The 21,027-nt window shown below is 34.5% G+C and overlaps 1 protein-coding gene across 1 annotated transcript; it reads right to left on the bottom strand.

Annotated features, from left to right (window-relative positions):
• Positions 1 to 636: 636 nt before the first annotated feature.
• OVA2 (tRNA synthetase class I (I, L, M and V) family protein) lies at positions 637 to 18,379 on the bottom strand. The gene is made up of 22 exons (XM_020370956.3): positions 18,158 to 18,379; positions 17,461 to 17,656; positions 17,226 to 17,380; positions 17,044 to 17,145; positions 16,815 to 16,884; positions 15,491 to 15,603; positions 15,269 to 15,337; positions 14,859 to 14,966; positions 14,475 to 14,622; positions 13,332 to 13,563; positions 12,894 to 13,180; positions 12,674 to 12,810; positions 12,399 to 12,546; positions 12,013 to 12,144; positions 11,546 to 11,674; positions 4,207 to 4,334; positions 3,932 to 4,096; positions 3,625 to 3,750; positions 3,237 to 3,310; positions 2,888 to 3,137; positions 1,952 to 2,131; positions 637 to 1,139 (listed from the first exon to the last, which is right to left on the bottom strand). The coding sequence occupies exons 1-22, from the start codon at positions 18,245 to 18,247 to the stop codon at positions 897 to 899; spliced, it is 3,282 nt and encodes a 1,093-aa protein (XP_020226545.1). The 5' UTR covers positions 18,248 to 18,379; the 3' UTR covers positions 637 to 896.
• Positions 18,380 to 21,027: the final 2,648 nt, after the last annotated feature.

Below are 21,027 nucleotides of genomic sequence, written 5' to 3'. Positions count from 1 at the left end.
TGCCCTCCCACCAAACACGTCATTTGCAACTATTCTAGAAAACAACTGTTTACTAAGGAAGCACCTGATAAGATAAGACTTGCAACAAATGACATTATAATTCTACTCTAACTCGGTGAAGTTTTTTTTTTTTTTTTGTCACACATCTCTTTCGTAATTTTCTTTTCTAATAAATTATAATAAAAGTGATTTTTTTTTCTCTCTTTCTCTCATTTCTATTTACACTCAAATAAATAACGTGTAAAGGAATCTCTGACAATATCTTTATATTTTGAAATGAAAACATGCTATCATACTTACTGGTTGAAAAAATTAATTCTTTAAGTTTTAAGCACAGTTATTAACTACGCTTAAATCTACAGGTACTTTTGAAATACAGTTTTAAATTATGACATTAATTATAAATAACTAATTTAACTACTTTTATTGATATTTTATATATAACAAAAGTTGTACTAATTAGTATTTGTTTTTTCTTTTGTGCCTGACGATGAATTTTCTGAGCTTTAATCTTCGCAATAATATTAGACGCGGATAATTTGTATGGAATGCTACGAATAGAGATTGGCAGATTAATGCGTTGAGCACTTGAAGGTAAAATCTGTTGCTGACTTCTACTCCCATATACAGCAAAGGTTAAAACTAGAATGAGGTGCCCCTCTTACCTTATTCCCACTTTGTTGCCCCAAATACAGCAAAGGTTAAAGTTTAGATGAAATTACATGTAGTCGCGCTCAGTGGCATACAATAAATAGTTCAAATGCCACCCGTTCATTATGTTGGCCATTTGTAAGCTAAGGAATAGAATAAGAGCAACAAAAAATTTGACATATACCAGTGAGTTGTGAACAAAATGACATTTTGGATTTCAAAATACCTTTGCTTGTTCTAAAATCTTAACTGACTGCTGCCACTTCGGAGGGCATCTGAAGAGCAACAACATCGTAGCAACGGCTGCAGAGGGTAGGGTGGTCCATAAATGAACCAACCTGCTGTGAATAATTCCAACATCTTTCACACTTTGAACCCACAGCGCGAGATATGCCAATCCAGACTTTATTCTTCCCTTGAATTAGGCATTCACCACTATATGGTATATTTGCAATATGTTCGTCGTTCAATGATGGAACAATCTCAGCCTGTACATTTGTCAACCAATTTACAAGATCATCATATTTATTTGTTCTATTGTTCCTGAAGGCTCATTATGTAAGGACTGCTATGTCAAAAATATGTATCCTAAACTGATACGCACTGAGCAAGATTTTAATTTTGCATACCCTTAAAAACTGCATTTTTCAATTTTCATTATCTTCAACTAGGGATGGGAGACTTGACCTCTTTAATAAAAAAGGTCAAGTTTAAATTTTTAAAAAAGTCTATTTATATAAAAAGATCGCACATAGACTTATAGAAAAGTCTATTAGATTTGATAAATCAGCCTATTTATTATATAATATAATAAAAAATTAATAATATATATTTTTAAAAATATAAATAAATAAATTTATGAAACAAAAATAAATTATCAATATTTAAAATATATTTTTATACAATTTTTTTTCATTGTAGGTTTATAAATTTACGACTTGTACATGAGTGTACATCAACATATATGACTACAAAAGAATTGTTCCTTTAACACAAAATGATTCAATTTTTCTCCTATATTTCTTTTAAAATTCAAATTTTAATAATATTGAATAAACTATATTTTAAAAATATTTTTGTTGTTTTTTAACAATTAAGTTTATTAGCTTAATTAACATTAATAATTTAAATAAATTAATAGAGACTTATAAAAAAGTTTATGATAGATAATAGGCCAAACTTAACTTTAATTTTACAAAACAAATCCAATCTATATATTCAAAATTTGGCATGACTGACCTATTTTCATCCTTATCTTTAACTCAACGGATTACTGAAAGTGAAATGACTATAGACATACCTGAGATGTTATGAACAGACGGTGTAACGTATCAGCTTCATTTTTGGCTTCACATAGTTTCCATAATTGGGATGCCAGCCCAGCATCAGATGTATGGATATGAACCTTTGCATCTAAACTGGCTCCAATTAGTTTGCCTGTTCGAGCAACTTCCAAGACTCTATTCACTTCTGTTCTCAGCTGGCAAAAGAAGTATTCATTTAGTAACAATAACTAACTTAAAATGAATATGTGACGTGATTAATTTCATCATTGTATAGTGTTGCAGAGAGAATTAGTTATAAAGTATTCTTTAGTTTTTCTCCATCCATCTAAGTGTTAACTGCAACCAAATCATTTGACCCTCCAAAAATAGGAGAAAAATAAAACTGAAAAAGTGAGAAAGAAAACAACACTGAATTTAAATTGTAAAAAGGTAAAAAGAAAAATCACAGTGGTCACATGTTTGTTATACAGGAAGAACCAAATCATTTGACCCTCCGAAATTTCACATTTAATGACAGTATAATTGTAATTTTTAATGAAAGAGAAAGATTACTACTGAAATTGGAAACCATTATTTAAAAGAAAAAATCAGTTGTCTATAACTTTCAGACTTCATAATTACTACCTCTTGGATCAAGGAAATTGCTGATGCAATTTATTTGTTTATAAATCAGGAGTATATTACCAGAGATTATATAGTGGAGAACATGTCATGACATTATATTATGTAAAACAAAGATAGTGATTTTGATAGTTATTACTGCACTTTGTATTTTGATCATTTTGAGGTGGTTATATAGCCATGCTCTTATTTATTATCTTATGATGTTTTAATCTATCATCTTTTTCATGGCGAGAAGGACTATCCTCCTTATTGTTCTGTCATGAACGACTTTGAAACATTGATTCAAATTGACACCAACTTATCTTGAAATCTGAAACAGAGAGTACCTCAAGAATATTCTCCCAGAAATTAATTTCTTCAACAGGGAGGGAAAGCCATCTTTCATTCGAGATGGGCCATCTTGATTCAAATACATATTCAGCAACAGAACCATCTTGAGTTATATACTGAAAAGGAAGATTCTGCCACACATCCTCGGCTAAATGGGGCAATATTGGTGCTATTATTCTCACAATGGAAAGGAGATGAGCTGCAAGAACTGTCTGGCAAGTTTTCCTCGTATAACTTGTTGAGCCACTGCAGATTTTAAGCTTATTGAGATGTGTTATGGAATTAAACAGAAACAATTAGGAAAATGCAAAACATTAAGAGAGAACATTAAGCAGAGAGACTCACCCAACATAAAGTCGATCCTTGGCAACATCAAAATAGAAATTTGACAGGTCAACAATGACAAACCTCTGCAAAATCTGAGAATGGAGGAAAAAAATGTAATTTTTGAAAATTAAACAATTAAATTAGAAAATCTCTGCCAAAATGAAATGATTAAGCAAACAAAAGTTGGATATAAAGACTTCCCATGTCACAAACTCGCCAAGCATATACAGCTATGATTATCCCTATAATTCCATTTCATTTTTTCCATTTTTAAGCAACGAACCCTATCCTCTGGTTTTCCCCCTTTTCACCCCAATTATCACCATGAAGTCACTATGAAAATTTAGACATTCATAAACACACATTACATATATAGAGAATGCTTCATGAAGATATAAAAAATTACCTGAAATATTTTAAAAAACTGGTAACTTTCATAATTCCCTTGAATGTTTTTTACAACATTTTCAAGCTGAAAAAGTGCATGTTGATCAATCCTCGGAAGTTCATGGTATGGAACAGTGTATTCCGTCTGTCAATGAGATATAAACAGAGGTATGACATAGTGGGAAAAATATATAAACAGAGATAGGCAAAGATTAATGTGACAATATTATGACATAACCCGGTAACAAGAGGCAGTTACTGCAGACAAAGAAAAAGAGAAGTAATCAATCAAGCAAAGAGGCTTCAACCATAGAATTCAAACTTACTTTCCAATCATGAAGATTTGCCAAGAGGTATCTCAAAGTCCCCCGCAACTTTCTGTAAACCTCAGACATTTGACGAAGAATCTGAGGGCCAATCATCACATCACCTGTATAATCTACACTAGAAACCCATAGTCGGAGGACATCAGCTCCATATGCAGGTGCTTCCTGTGAATAAGACAGGAAAAACCCTTGGGTCATGGCTTTGATAAAAGAAAGATGATAGTTTGATACAATTCCAAGACATATTAGTTTGATGATACTTCAACATAACTAACCTTTTGATTTTTACCTCCTTCAATCACAAATCGTGGATCCACAACATTACCCAAAGACTTGCTCATTTTAAAGCCTTTCTCATCCAATACAAATCCATGTGTTAAGACACTTGAATATGGAGCCTTCCCTGTATCAAACAAGAACGAAAGAGTTTTATAGATAGAACATTAATTGGTAAACTAATAAAATAAAATACTTGGCACAAAAATCATACATAATACAACAAAACAGATTAAGAATAACAATACAGAGATGGAAGTCTTCTAGAACCTTAAATAACAATACAGTTTGCCTAATTACACGCCTTACTATTAGATATAATCTTAATACTTAATTGCCATCAGTTATTTTACATGAATAACTGTCATCCTGCAGTTTCAAATACAGAACCAATGCAGAATTACTAATACTAGACAAGTTATTTTGTATCATGTATACATGGATGGATTTTCCTAACCCACTTGGATCCCGATTGGTTCCCATCATTATCGCCTGTTGAAAAATCAGTCTTGTCCTCAAGGCTGAAAGTAGGAAAAAGCTTCTTCCCTATTCTCTTCATTCACTTGCACAGCAATTACTTCTACTTCTTCATTTAGGACTTCATTATCTCCCAAAATCACCAATCTTAACTGTTTTTCCTAGCATAAGGTGTAAAGGATGGAATTTCTCTCTAGACCGAAAACATAAACCTTTGGTTTTTCTTTCAATAAGTTCTTGTCAGTTACATGTTACAGTCCCTTTCTTTTTACCACAAAATTCCTTCAATCTCCACTCTTTCATTCTTCCTCCCAGTTGACATTGAAGAGGAGGTAAGGTCTCTATTTTGTGAAAAACCTGAAGCCACTAAACCAGAATTGATGCATTTTTCCCCTTCCAAATACTATTCAGCATAGCTGCAGTAGTTACAGAAATTTTCTCCCAAATTTGCATCCCTGCTCCGATCTTTGAAGGCCTTGCAATGCTGTTCTGTTTGTTGCCAATTCTTAGATAGCCAAATGTAAATGCCAATCTTGGGATGAATTTCAGCCATTTCATTTTCAATATCAATAGCCAATTGCATGGCTTGAAATGGGATTTAGAGTTAAAAGGTGCCAATTGTTTGAAGTCCACCCATAGAATAACCCAAATATTACTTGTGAAGAAAGGAGTTCAAATCTCTCAATATAATCTTCTACAGAATCCAATTGCTTCAAGATTGCTAATTCCTTACATGGAATCTCAAAGTTCTCCCTCCAAACCTTGCAATCAGACCCTTAATTAATTTCCCCCAAGTGAGATCATCTTCTGTTTCTCTCAAGATTGAACAAATATATGGTTAATCCCTCCATAAAGTATTTTACACTTCAAAGTATGTTTCTGTCTTAGTGATCCATACCACAAGGTCTTCCCTAATAAAGGTTGGCAGTTTCACTTTGTTAACTGCCATACAAAACTCATGGCAAACCTTGAAAATTCAAATGTGAACTCTGGTTGGAAGAATTCCCTTCCCCATGATTGGAATTCTCATTTTACTCCACGGTTCTCTTACCAAACAGCCTCTACATCTAAGAGAGAAGCCTCTCTTCCATGTGTCTGATCCTCTCATCTAAGAGAGAATTCTCATTTTCTATGAATAATTGTCATCAGGCAGTTTCTAATACAGAATTAATAAAAACAGAAAAGTTATTTTATAGTACATATATTCTTGATAGTAACTGTTCGATCCATCAAGGATCTTTCCTAACCCACTTGAATTTCAGGTTACCATTAATGTATACACATATAAGACATTCTTATTAGAGAAGAGACTAGAATAATAAATACTTTTATTATTCTTGTACTAATATTGTATATTTTCTGTTTTCTGTTAGTACTGCCAACTCATCAAGTTGGTTAGGTTTGTTAGCCCTATATATGTAACTGATATCCTTCAGATATCACTACTGTTATTTCTCTAATAATACACAAATTCTTCTCTGCCTACTCTCTCTCTTAATTCTCTGTTTCTTATTGATTTTCTATCTCTTATATGGTATCATCGTGAGCTCGGTACGATCCTAATTCCTTGTCTGGTTGATTGATTCGTGTGGCTTGCTTCGTGCGCCCTCCCTCACCTTGCGCGATTCTACTATCCGCGCTTGTGATTCCTTCTGCGATTCTGTTTCTGCGCCCGTAATCTTGATTCTTCGTGTGGCTTGCTTCCTGCGCACTTTTCTGGGTAACCCTGTCTTTCCTTGTGCTAATCCTGTTCGTAGTGTTTAATTTCTCTGTCTGGCCTCCGCTTCCGCAATGTCCAGCAATTCTGTTTCCCACACCTTCTCCCAATCCGTCACATGTAAACTGGATGAAAGAAATTTTATGACCTGGCAGCAACAAGTTACAGCTGTCATCCGTGCCCATGATCTTGAACGCTTTGTCGTCAACCCCAAAATTCCCTTGAAGTTCCTTACCCCTGAGGATCGTGATGCTAATCTTGTTAATCCGGAGTATACTGCCTGGGACCGCAAAGATTCGCTGTTGGTTTCTTGGCTTCTTGCAACCCTATCTGAATCCATCCAAGCCCGTGTTGTCTCGTGCCGTCATTCCTACCAGATTTGGGATTTAGTTTTTCAGCATTTTCAGTCCCTCACCAAGATCAAAGCCACGCAATTACGACTAGAGCTTCGCACCATCAAGAAAGGAACAAGATCGTGTTCTGACTACCTCCTTCGCATTAGCACCATCGTTGAGACCCTTGCCTCTATTGGCAGTCCCATTTCACCTCGTGAACATGCTGAGTGTATTCTTGGGGGTCTTCCACCAGAATATGATTCCCTAATCTCCACTGTCACTGCATTTGTCAGCCGTGATGATCATTTTTCCCCTGCCGAACTTGAGACCATGATTCTTGCTCAGGAAGCAAGACAGGACCAAGCAAAGACTGCTGCTATTCAAGAACCCCTCTCCATCAACCTTGCTCAAGCCTCTTCTGTTCCAACCAATGTCCCCAATGTCAATTTGGCTTTTCAGCCGCCTCTGATGACAAACTCTCAGCCTAATCCTGTTCAGAATTTTTCGCCTCAACCTCAAGCTGGCTTTAATAATCATGGAGGTCGTGGTCGTGGATCTCGTGGAGGAAGAAATCGTGGGTCTCAGGTTCAATGTCAGATTTGTCACAAACGTGGCCATGAAGCCTCCACGTGTTATCAGCTTTCTAATAGTCTTGCCTTGGGAGGTTTTCAGTTACCCTTTCATTCATTGTTTACTCCTTACCCCGCCTATGGCCCCAACTCTCAACATGCGTATGTGTCTCAGCACCCTGGCTCTGTTGTTCCCTATCATGGAACAGTTAACATGCTTGGCCATCCTGGTCCAGCCTCGTGGTCTCCCTATTCCTTGGGTGGCTCCCTTCCTGGCTCTGTTTTTCATCCTCCTGGGTTCACTTATCCTACAGCACCAGCTAATCCACCACCTCGACCACGTACTGCATCTGCATCTGCTGCACCACCTGCTGCTCCTACACTAAACACTGCCACTGCTTGGATTCCAGATTCTGGTGCCTCACATCATGCAACCCCGGACCCTCAGTATCTCCTGCAGAGTGCTCAATTCACTGGTGCCGAGCACATTGCAATGGCCAATGGCCAAGGTACCTCCATTACCTCAGTAGGTTCTAATATGTTTCGGTCCCCCATGCATCCCTCCACAATTTTATCTCTCAAAGACTTATTACTCGTTCCCTCTTTAACCAAAAATCTTATAAGTGTTTCAAAATTTGCCAAAGACAACAATGTCTACTTCGTTTTCCATCCTCATTCATGTTTTGTCAAATCACAGGATTTGAACGAGACTCTTCTTGAAGGGCACCTTGGTGAAGATGGTCTCTATCACTTTCATCCGCATTTGGCGACGAAGACCTCTTCTAATACTAACATTGAGCAGAATTTAATCTTTTCTAAACCTGACCCGTGTATTTTCCTTTCTGAAAAATGTAATTCTGTTGTTCCCAATACATATAAACAATGGCATTTACGGTTAGGGCATCCTCATCATGATTCCCTAACTAGAGCTCTACAAACTTGTAATATTCGTCTTCCTACAGTAAATAAAATTTCTGACTTTTGTGACTCATGCTGTATTGCAAAGTCTCATAGGCTTCCCTCTCACCCTTCCACTACGATTTACTCCAAACCACTTGAACTTGTTTTTCTTGATGTTTGGGGACCAGCATCTTTAGAATCTAGCTGCGGTTATTTGTATTTCCTAACGTGTGTTGATGCTTGCACCAAATACGTATGGATTTATCTTCTTCGTAGAAAGTCGGACGTCTTCTCCAACTTCCAAAATTTTAAAGCCCTGGCTGAGAAACAATTTCAACTGCCTCTCAAATCTGTTCAAACAGATGGTGGAGGTGAATTTCGCGCCTTAATATCCTTCTTCCAACAAGAAGGCATCCTTCACAGACTCACTTGTCCCTATACACATCATCAAAATGGAACTGTTGAACGACGACACCGACACATAGTTGAACTTGGCTTAGCCATGCTTCATCATTCGACCTTACCACTAAACTTTTGGGATCATGCATTTCTAACTACTACCTACTTAATCAACAGACTTCCCTCCTCCTCTGTTGGTTTTCAGTCGCCCTACAAACTAATTCATCACAAGGATCCCGATTATACATTTCTAAAAGTCTTTGGTTGCTCTTGTTTTCCCTTATTAAGACCTTACAATCAACACAAGCTTCAACCTAGGTCTGAAGAATGTGTATTCTTGGGATATTCTCCTCTTCATAAAGGCTACAAATGTTTAAGCAAATCTGGCCGTATATACATCAGCAAGGATGTGATCTTCAATGAAGGGAGATTTCCTTATCATGATCTCTTTGTTACCGCAACTTCTGATTCTATCCCTGCCACCTCTGTTTCCACACTTCCCTCCCTTGTCTGCTCCCACAATCCATCTTCCTCTACCCTTGTATCACCTACTGTTCCCACCAATTCTGGATCCTCTGAATCCAATTTCTCTCTCCCCTCCATGCCTGACAACAGTTCTACAAATTCTCCTCCGGCTTCATCCTCATCACCTTCACTCTCTGCTCCTCCTCTTAATATTCATCCCATGATCACTCGCTCAAAAAATGGCATTCTACAACCTCGACTTAACCCCACCCTCTTGCTGTCTAATGTTGAACCCAAAACTGTCAAGTCTGCTCTCACGGATCCTCATTGGCTCTCTGCCATGCAAGCTGAACTCACGGCCTTACATGACAATCACACCTGGACTTTAGTTGATTTACCTCCTGGTAGAAAATCCATTGGTTGTAAGTGGGTTTTTCGTCTTAAAGAAAATCCTGATGGCTCTATCAACAAGTACAAAGCCCGACTTGTTGCCAAGGGTTTCCATCAGCAACCGGGTGTTGATTTCTCTGAAACTTTTTCTCCTGTTGTCAAGCCTGTCACCATCCGGATTGTGCTCTCTCTTGCTGTAACCTTTCAATGGCCACTTCGCCAACTTGACATTAATAATGCATTCCTAAATGGAATGCTTGAGGAAGACATTTACATGTCTCAGCCGCCTGGCTTTATTGAACCCAATAGCAAACATCTTGTCTGTAAACTCCACAAGTCCCTTTATGGTCTCAAACAGGCCCCTCGTGCCTGGTTTGACAGGTTGACTTCGGTTTTGCTCAAGCTTGGGTTTCACAAAAGCAAGTGTGATCCTAGTTTGTTTATTTTCTCTACTCCCTCTGCCATTGTCTACATGCTCATTTATGTGGATGATATCATCCTCACTGGCAATTCCTCCTCCTTAATGCAACAATTTATTAATCACCTTCATGCCACCTTCTCTCTCAAAGATCTTGGCACACTTGACTACTTCTTGGGTATTGAAGTCAAGTCTCTTTCTAATGGCCGGTTACTGTTTAATGATCCTACCTTGTATAGGTCTGTAGTTGGTGCACTGCAATATGCAACCATTACACGGCCTGAAATTGCCTTTAGTGTCAATAAGGTAAGTCAGTTCATGTGTTCCCCTATGGAAGAACACTGGAAGGTAGTTAAAAGGATTCTAAGATATCTCAAAGGCACTCTCAAACATGGTCTTGTGTTCACGCCTGCTCGGTCCTCCTCTTCCTTCAACCTTACTGCCTTTACTGATGCTGATTGGGCTGCTGATCCCAATGATCGACGTTCTACCTCGGCAGCCTGTATTTATCTTGGGCCTAATCTTGTGTCGTGGTGGTCCAAGAAACAGTTGCTTGTTGCCAGATCGAGTACTGAGGCTGAATATCGTGCCTTAGCTCAAGCTGTCACTGAAGTCTTGTGGATTCAGTCCCTTCTTCAAGAACTCAAAATTCGTTTCAACACTCCTATGGTACTCTGTGATAATCAAAGCACAGTTGCACTATCTCACAACCCGGTTCTTCACTCCAGATCTAAGCATATGGAACTTGACATCTTCTTTGTTCGGGAAAAAGTCATCAGCAAAGCTCTTGTTGTCTCGCATATTCCTTCTCAGCACCAATATGCAGATCTATTAACCAAGGCACTGTCTCCCAAGCGTTTTCTGTCTCTGCGCTCCAAGCTCAATGTTGCTGATCCGTCTGACATGCTTCATCCCCCTTGAGCTTGTGGGGGGTGTATTAGAGAAGAGACTAGAATAATAAATACTTTTATTATTCTTGTACTAATATTGTATATTTTCTGTTTTCTGTTAGTACTGCCAACTCATCAAGTTGGTTAGGTTTGTTAGCCCTATATATGTAACTGATATCCTTCAGATATCACTACTGTTATTTCTCTAATAATACACAAATTCTTCTCTGCCTACTCTCTCTCTTAATTCTCTGTTTCTTATTGATTTTCTATCTCTTATAATTCTCAACTACGCAACTATGAACACAAGTAAGCATGCATCTATGTCCACAGACGTTTTATGCAGTTGAATTGTATAATATGAGCAAACAAACAGTTGGAAAAAAGGAAAACTGTCTATTAATTTGTGTATTTTGTACATTCCCTAATCTCCCTTTTATAGAGTAAATGACTGTGCTTAAAAAGGAAATAACAATAATAAAGAAATAGGGAGCAAATATATAAAGATATTTTAGATGTTGTAAATATTTATGATATTTACAACACAAACACATAAGCTAATGGTGTTGTGCACAAGATCTCCACTGTTGCCTGACATAGCAAGGAAAGTGGGATTGATTTGAAAACTGAAGCAACCAATCAACTAAGTATCAATCAGGCAAAAATATTTGCCTCACCAATTTGAGAGATAAAGAACATTTCTTCTGATAGGATCAATGAGAGGGATAAAATAAGTAAAAGATAATCATTGTAATAAAAAAGTCAAGTAGCTTATTACCTTTGGTAGCTACACTTGTTAACAACGAACTCTGAAACCATCCTCGATGCTGGTCTGTTCCTTCAAGATACAAGTCTGCAGGATAACTAAGGGAATCCCTTTTTCCCAAGACTGCAGCCCAGGAGGAACCTGGAGTTAGAAGTAAACAGCCAAAACGAACCATCAGCATTGGCTCCGGTAGCTACCGGTTGGGAGTAAGGGATTAAGGTCCTAGGTTCAAGTTAATAAAGTCTAACGAGTAATAAGAAAAGCAATATCCCCAAACAACTGGATAATCCAGTTATTGACATGGATCTAAATGAAATATCAATTATATAAACCATGTGCACTATCAATCACTGACAAATGTGTTAAATGGGTAGTAGTAGTAGTAGTATATAGAGCAGTCCCTAACACAAGGAGAAAAGGAACTCGTGAAACCATGCATTTGTGGGAAAAAGAAATTATTTGGCACCAGAATATTGTACCTGAATCAAACCATACATCCATTGTGTCAGTTCCCTTTTCATATTCTGCTGCCTTATCACGATATTTAGCTGGGAGAAGATCCTCTACTGTCATGTACCACCATGCATCACTACCCTTTTGGGATACGATAGCTTAAAAGGTCACAGAAATTAAAATAAAAGATGAATTTCAGTATCTATTACCTTCAAAGAACACGCATTTTTAGAAAAGCATAAGCCATTAGGCAATTTTAAATATTTACCCCTACATTTCAATATGAAGAATACATCATTTTGTCCATTAACATTTGTGATGGGACTTGTACCAAAAAAAGAAAAATTTGATAGAGTATACTCTTAACTTGAGAATTAAGAAAACAGTAATGCAACAAAGTTTGGGCTCATACATTTGATATGATCAATCGTCTCTTCATTCATAAGAGGTTCTCTAGACTGAAGATGATAAAAAACTGGAATGGGAACACCCCATGTCCTTTGTCGTGATATGCACCAATCAGAGCGGCTAGCAGTCATTGCTGAGATTCTATTTTCTGCCTAAGCAATTCATGTATATCAGCAAAAAACAGCGCCAAATATGATAAGTGGCACATCTCCAAGAAAATATATTTTACAATTAAATGGTATTATAAGCAACATAAACTTGAAAAAAAAAATAGTATACCTGAGGTGGAACCCATTTTACGTGGCCAATAGCATCCATAGCAGCATGGCGAAATCCCTCCACAGACGCAAACCATTGCTCTGTTGCTCTAAATATTGTTGGTTTTTTGGTTCGCCAATCATATGGATACTTGTGTTCTGTACCAGAAAAGACGGGCAATGATGATGATATAGTCAATAGTTATTGGCAGAATTTTTAGGATTAGAGACAGAGAACTTACCATATGATTCTTCCAAGATGAGCGAGAGATGTTCATCCAAATATTTTACAACAGCAGTGTTACCTTCACCAAGAACATCAAGGCCACTAAACTGCCCAGCTTCTTCAGTGAACTTTCCATCATCATCTACCGGAGAAAGTATTGGTAGTCCATACTTCTGGCCAGTCACATAGTCCTCCTGACCATGTCCAGGAGCTGTATGAACCAGTCCTGTTCCTGTTTCTGTGGTAATATAATCTCCACCGATTACAACAGGACATTCCCTATTATCTATTGGATGGATATACCTGAGACAACAACATATACCCTCTGTAAAGTTTTTTCCTTCCCCAATATTGTAAAAGGTAAAATGATTATTAACTCGAAAATTGTGGAAACAAGTTGCAGCAGCAAAATAAAATAAAAAAAGTAATTATTTATTTTCATACTTCCAACAACCTGTAGTTTTCCAAGTCTGAACCTAATTGTCTTGTCTTGACAACAAGCTTCACACCCCATTTTGCCTCTAAGCTTGGCACAAGCTCTGAAGCCACAATAAGAAATGGCTTCTTCTCATCCTTCAAAACAAGTCCAAGACCTTTCTTTATAGTTCCACCAGATGAAGGGTCTTGGTCTTGTAATGACTTTACTTCAACAACAGCATATTCAAGCTTAGGATTCACTGCAACAGCTGAGCAGTAGAAAGAAGATATGACAATTAAATTTAAAACATATAAGAACAGAAAGAGTAACATATGATGATTAAATTTTAAAAATTTAACAACAAAAAGAAAACAAATTGATGAATGCTTACTACTTAGCCATTATGCACTACAATTGAAAAGTAACTTTGCTAAATTATCATCTATGTATGCAGAAATTGTGTTTTCAAAGAGAAGGTGCACCCAAACAATTTGTTCTCTTAATCTATGTGTTTTGCATATATACCAGCAAAGGAGCTACTGAGTTTCCTTGTTGAGATTATAGGGATTTAAGGAAAGGAATCTGAAAAATAGAATATAATATTGATATACAGTGTATAATGATGTGTTCCAAAAGGCAATACACAAGCCCCTATTTTCACTAATACTAAACACCGAATCCTAATTAAATATGAAAACAAATCATGATATACATGAAATACAAAACCACTTCAATATTATGCAAGACTCTTAAGTATTCTCATACAATAACAAAATTATGAGATATTTTCAAAATATTCCAAGTTGCTAACATGTCTAAAATCTGTTTCAGTTAAGTCCCAACTGTAGAGAATAAAACACTATATCTTAATGTACCAAATAGTTGACCAGAATTAATCATATACACAACATTGGCAAAAAGACAATCTGTGCTGAATCTGCTGACTATAGCATGTCAAATAGTATGCCGAACTATCATATCAAAAGATTATGTTTAAATATGATTGAAGAACCATGGATACCGAAATCAAGAAATATCTGCTTATCATTGAAATTGTGTGAAAGGAAAAAATGCTTTTAAGATGGGGAAATTAAAACCATTAAGACTACTATAGGTAGTGTAAAAGACATCCAGAAATAATAAGCTAACATGGCAAATGCAACAAAATATGAAATGTACCTGCATTGGCAGGAATAGTCCAGGGAGTTGTAGTCCATACAGCCAAGCACAAATTTGGAAATTCTTGTAATAAGGAACTTGGTGCTAAAGGAGCTGCCACAACTCTAAAAATGGCATATATGCTTCTTGAAACATGCTTTTCAGGATACTACATAGAAATCAAACAAGTAGAAACATTAATACTCTAAGCCCACCAAATTAGGTTTTAGATAGAAACTTCATATATGCGCATGGACATGCACAGAGAAATGTAGCAAATCATAATATGTATATGTATATAACATTGTGCAAGTTCCACCCATGCTATACACCATATTGGCACCATTAGCATTTAGGATTTATAGTTCAAGCCAAAAGGAATAACATAAGGATATATTGTTATACCTCCAACTCAGCCTCAGCAAGTGCTGTCCGTGATGAAGGACTCCAGTGAACAGGCTTTCTGCCCCTGTAGATATAGCCTTTCAAAGCCATTTGGCCAAATACTTCAATCTAGAAAATTATAAGTTCAAATTATGAGGGCTGTATAACCATAACCAGTGCGGTTTGAAGTCATGCATCATAGAAAGCTTCAAAACTAAATCAAAAACAGCATTGTTAGCTATAAAAATTATTTGGTTGGTTTGCTTGACTATTGATGAACATTCTATAAGAATTGATAGGACAACATTCCTCATGGGAAGTAAAGACAAACTTTCACAACTATATTACATAATGAACAGGACATTGAAGGGCTGAAGTCAATGTTTGATTTAACATGTGTTAGGGTAAATGAGAAAGGCTGTACCAGCTACCTGGGCTGCTTCATACTCAGGGTCTAGAGTAAGATAGGGATCATTCCAGTCTGCCCATACTCCATAGCGCTGCAAACATTTAGTAAAATGCTTAAGGTAAAAAATTTCCCCACTAATTAGAATGAAAAATCAATTTGATATTAATTGTGAATAATAGAAGAATAAACACTACAGTATAAAGACAAGAAAATCAAATAGAAAACTGCAAAACAAAAATGGGACCTTAAAAGATGACATCTGTTTTTTAACAGTTTCTTTGGCAAATTTAGCAGCCTTTGCTCTTAACTTTAATGGTGTGAGGTCATTTCTAGCCTTTTGATCCAGTGACTGCAAAACTGAAATAATTCAAAAGGACCATGAAGTATGTAATGAATATATATATATATATATATATAAGTAAAATGTAATAAAGATGTAAAAATGCTAGTTTGGGCAAATATCAAGGTAATAAATAAAATAAGGTAGTTTTTGGATAGAAATTATCAAAATTGTCAGAAATTCAAAATGCATGGATATTTAATTGATGGAAACTTCCATCATATATAAAATTTCATTTTATTTATTTAAAAATTGATATCTAAATATAAATTTTTACCCAAATTAAACATTAGCCAAATTTTAAGTTATAGTTGAAAAATATAATTTTTTTGAAAAAATTAAATGATGAATTATACCAATTTTTGAACATAATCAATAACTATATAATATATTTGATAATACATTGGGATAAAAGAGGTGTGACTTGTGAGGAAGAGAGATAGCGAAAGGAGGGCAAGAGGGAGAGAGGTGTGGAAGAGAGAGAGAAAGGGAGAGTGAGAGAAGTGCGCATGAGGGATTAAGCATGGGTACATCTCTTGTTGGACACATTTGTGACACTAACACTTATCCAACATGCATCAAACACTCCTCGTTAGGTGTCCAATTAAAAACTTATTATTTAACAACCTGGACATTGGAGCTAACACCTTCATAACTATAAGGATGGACACACGCTAATAGAATTACACTGAACATATTATCAAAGTAAAATTAAGATCACGAAATTCAACACAAATACACTGAACTCTAACACTGTTTGATGTCTTACTGGCAAAGCTCAGGACATATAGAATAAACTATGACGCTTGAGTAACATACCAACAATATCGTTCTCTACTTCCCAGTTCCCTCCTTTACACCATATGGCATAAGACTTCACCAAAATACATTTACAATATAGATATTAAATGGCTTGCTGCTGCCTGCATGACTAAAAGCCAGAACAAAATTGCCCTTATTTCCAAAATAAAACACAAGGACCAAAAAGGAGAGGAAAATTTTCTCAACCTAAAAATTTGAACTACTTAAAAATATACATGTAAGAAATCAATTAGTGCAAAAATGTACTTTTTATGACAAAAAGAGTTTGCTTTAATAGCCTGTACATTTTATTGACATCTGTAACTACTCCAAAATGTATTTATTGATAAAAAAAAATAATAGAAAATCATTCAAAATGACAAATAAGAAACAAGACATTTCATGAATTCAAAACATTAACACTTGCCTTTTAACTCAATCGGTAGGCCATGACAATCCCATCCAGGAATAAAATTAACTTTATAGTTTTGAAGGACCTGCACACAAACAAAGCAAATAAAAATATTATCAAAATATCTGTGCTTACTTTAAATTTTATCAGCAATTTAGCATACAAAATATATAGTTGCATGTGTCTAATATAATTAAAATAAAATATGCTTCAAATGTTATATTAGGATAGCAATAAAATATACCTTATAACGATTTATTATATCCTTCAAAATTTTATTTAAGGCATGCCCTATGTGAAGATCACCATTGGCATATGGAGGACCATCATGAAGAATAAAATTTCCCTGATCAAGTAATTTAAAGTAGGTTAATAAGTTCATATAACTAGGAAGAAAAAAAGCTGAGATGAAATTCCAAAACTCACTCCACTGTTTTTCTCAACAACTTTTTTGAATACTTGATTCTCCTCCCAAATTTTCTGAATTTCAGGCTCCCTTACTGAAGAATTAGCTCTCATACCAAATGTTGTCTTGGGAAGATCAACAGTGTGCTTGTATTTGCCATCTTCTTGCTTGATTCCTAGTGTAATTAACAGGACAAACAGCAATATATTAGACAAAGGAGTACAAAGCAATGCGAGATAGAAAATAGACGACTACCTTCAGAAGCTTTCTTTCCTGCCATCACTGGTCCTCGTGATCTTCGCTTTGAAGAACAAACATTGTCCCTTGAATAAGTACAGTAATTTGATATGTTTGAGAAAGATACCACTTTAACTGATGAGATTCCCCGGGAATAAAATAAGTCAATAGAGTTAGTTCTCCTGGAGGAGGAACATGCTGTCCGTAACAGCACCTGAGAATGTCAAAAAACATGTCAACAACATGCAGGAGGACAATACCGTTGTATTACAGGTTTCTATAGATGAGACAGAAAGAGAGAAAAAACCACCAAACCATCAGATACAAAGAATGAGTTGGTTTTAACTTTCTACAATCAAAAACAAGATTGCTAGGCACACAGGATATTCCATATTTTTCCGGTGAACTTAAAGTTTGAAGTGAGAAATTTTGCGAACACTTCACTTTCCATTTCAATTTTCGCTTAGACAATTCATCGAGCACATCGTGTATCTCAAGCAAAAAGGATAAAAGGCCACCCTATACATCCAATGCGTGAACAATTTCATTACAGAGGTAAAACGCTACAAAACTTTCACAACCACAAGACAAAGTAGAAGCTCAAATTTAATTGTGTGCTTCATTAAGTGTGTCGCAGTGTAAGAAAAAAAAATAGAGAGTGAAGTAAAAAACACTGGTTGAAGACGAAGCAGTAGTTAGTATAAAGCGTACGGACCCTGTAAGGAGAGGTTTGCGCAATGGTGGATTGCGATGGTTTGAAGTTGAAAGCAGAGGAATTGGAAGTGAGAGATTTGAGAAGCGACATGATGGAAATGGTAGACTGGGCGAGGGAAAAACGAAGACATTCAATCGGATAACTTCAACCTAAGCCAAGCCTCCCTCACCACCATTTCTTACTTGCGTTCGTCTTTTCGCCAACAACAATTACTTCTCAAAAGACTAGATAATTTATTCTCTCAAAATTGGTGTATACATAATTTAATTATTTTTTATGAACTAATTTCACAATAATTTTTTTATATAAATATAAGGTATAATTTTAATATGTTGTTAATGTAAATAATTTTACCCTTTTAACTGATTAGAGATCACTTTAAATTGTCTTTTATAACAAGTATTTTAAAATTCAATATTTTTAATATAATTAGAAAATAATATTTATACAATTAATATATTCTAATTAAATTTATAAAATATCTTAGAAAAGTGGGATTAAAACAAGATTAATACATTTTTTCTTTTGCAATTTTGTATTTCAATAAAAAATTATTTTATAATGATTTTATTTGTAAAGAAAGTAAATAAAAGTATACATTATTAAATTAATTATCATTAACTAATTTGGATTGTAAGAGTAGCGAGAGACTTATATTATTTAACTAAACAAGAGTGTCCCGTATAAAAATTAATTTATTAAAATTTTAACATCTTATAATTTATTAAATCTTTGATTCGAGTAAAAATGACTTTGTTTAAAAAAAGTGTAAATTTAAATTTTATAGGTATAAAAAAAGTAGTAGAAAAAAAAAGATTCACAATAAAAATAGTTAATAAAAATTCCAAGAAAATTCGATGTTGATAAATTTGGTAGATACATATTAAAACTCTTTTAAAAATAATTTCTCAATATCTTGTTTCTTAATTTAAACATTTTTACTTTCATATTATTTTTCAGTTTACCGAGTAACTAACTCAAATTCATACAATCTATCACTTGAGAATTTTTTTTTGGGGGGAGGATTAAAATAATTTTTATAGCATATTTTAGTAAAGCTCTATAATAGATCAAAATAAATAAATTAATAACAATAAGCATAATTAAAATAACCAGCGACGCTAGACAAAATTGGACTTTGGCTAACCAGCGGCCTCTTGATGCTAGAGGTATTCCTGGTCCCACCTCGACTACCCAATGGTCTCCCCCACCCCATGGTTCATACAAGTGCAATTTTGCCACATTCCCTAACCTTGATGAGAATACATTCGGAATTGGTTTCTACATTAGAGACAACTTGGGTTCCTTTGTGGGTGCACGCACTCTCAGGATCCCTGGTCTTCCTCCTGCCAGTATTAGAGATGTTATTGCTCTCATGCAAGCCATCATTTTGGCTTCGAAAAATCAATATATGCCCATCCTCTTCAAGTCTAGTAGCAGCAGAATTGAAAGTTTTTTCCTTCATCCCAACTTGAAGGATAGAACTGAATTTAGTGACATTATGAACCATTGTAGAAATAAGATTAATTCTTGCGTCAACTTTAATATAAGTTTCACCCATAAATCAGCTAATTTGGTGGTTGCCAATCTTGCAAAGACCTCCAAATATTATGCTAATCTTAAGGATTTTGCATACATCCCAAATTGTATATTCTCTCTTATTGTTAATGAATTGAGCTAAGCCTCAGCTCTTAAAAAAAAAAAAACATATTATAATGATTATTGTCCACTTGCAAATCTAGATGACTAATCTAATCACTTCTAACTATTTCAATAAAAAAATATACCTTGAACAATAAATTTTTACAATTTTTATATCTCAAGGTTTTATCTAACTTTCTATCGATACATATATCATTACTCTTTAATAAAAAGGTGGAAGGTCATCGAATTAGCGAAGCTCAACTTAGATTATTTAAGTAGAATTTCAAGTTCGAATATATATTGTTAATAGGAAAAAAGGTGATTAGAACAAGAAATCCTAGTATACCAAAATTAAAAACTCTAAAAATTTACAATATCTCAGAATAATTAAAATAAATATTTAGAAATATCTACTTTTTAATTTTGAAACCCAAATAATCATCTAATGAATTTAATTAGAATATATTGAGATTTTAGATTTTTTACACTATCATTCAATCATGAATCTAATTGAATCATTACAGGTGGTATGAATATTAGTTTTCATTAAAATTATTTTTTTAAAAATGGATGATTTCTATTTAATTAATAGCATAAAATATTTAATAAATTTATCAAAGTCAAACTCTTCTTAATTTACGTAGGCTAAATTATATTTTTACTTCTTCTATTTATTTTTAAAATTTAATTTAATCTCAAAATTTTTAAAAGATTTAATTTGATCTTTAATTTTTAAAATATGTTAAAGTCATCTTTCCATCCAAATTGAAACTAATGATGCTAATAAAATTAAATGAAAGGGTAACATTAAACATTTTTTGAAAATTACATGACTAAATTGAATAAAAATTTATTAAATTTTTTTTGTTTGGATAAATTTAAATTTTCTTTTACTTATCTTAACAATATCACAAATGACAACAAATTTAGTACTTAAAATAAAAATAAAAATGATCATAATTTGATTCTTTAATTTTCAAATGATATTTAATATTATTCTTTCATTTGATTTCATTAATGTCATTAGTGTTAGTTTAGACAAAAAGATAATATTAAATATTTTAAAAAATTAGAAAACTAAATTAAATTATTTAAAAATAATAACATCAAATTGATTAAAATGCTACCTGCAAAATAATGGGACCAAATTTATTAAAAAAACATTACTTTCAAGAAAAATGTTACCTCCAACACACTATATATCACTCTTTTAAACACACTTTTTT

This window comes from Cajanus cajan, chromosome 5 (genome assembly GCF_000230855.2).
Source record: "Cajanus cajan strain Asha chromosome 5, NIPB_CcT2T_4, whole genome shotgun sequence".
In the NCBI taxonomy this organism is placed as follows: Eukaryota; Viridiplantae; Streptophyta; class Magnoliopsida; order Fabales; family Fabaceae; genus Cajanus; species Cajanus cajan.
Note: the sequence above shows the minus strand (reverse complement) of the source record. Positions and strands in the feature narration are given on the sequence as shown.

Excerpts from the sequence above, each read along its gene's own strand:
- OVA2 (XM_020370956.3), bottom strand. The coding sequence starts at position 18,247 with ATGTCGCTTCTCAAATCTCTCACTTCCAATTCCTCTGCTTTCAACTTC. Across the intron at positions 12,811-12,893 it reads CATCTTGGAAGAATCATATG|AACACAAGTATCCATATGAT; the intron begins GTAAGTTCTCTG and ends TTTCTGGTACAG. Across the intron at positions 11,675-12,012 it reads GGATGTATGGTTTGATTCAG|GTTCCTCCTGGGCTGCAGTC; the intron begins GTACAATATTCT and ends TTCTAACTCCAG.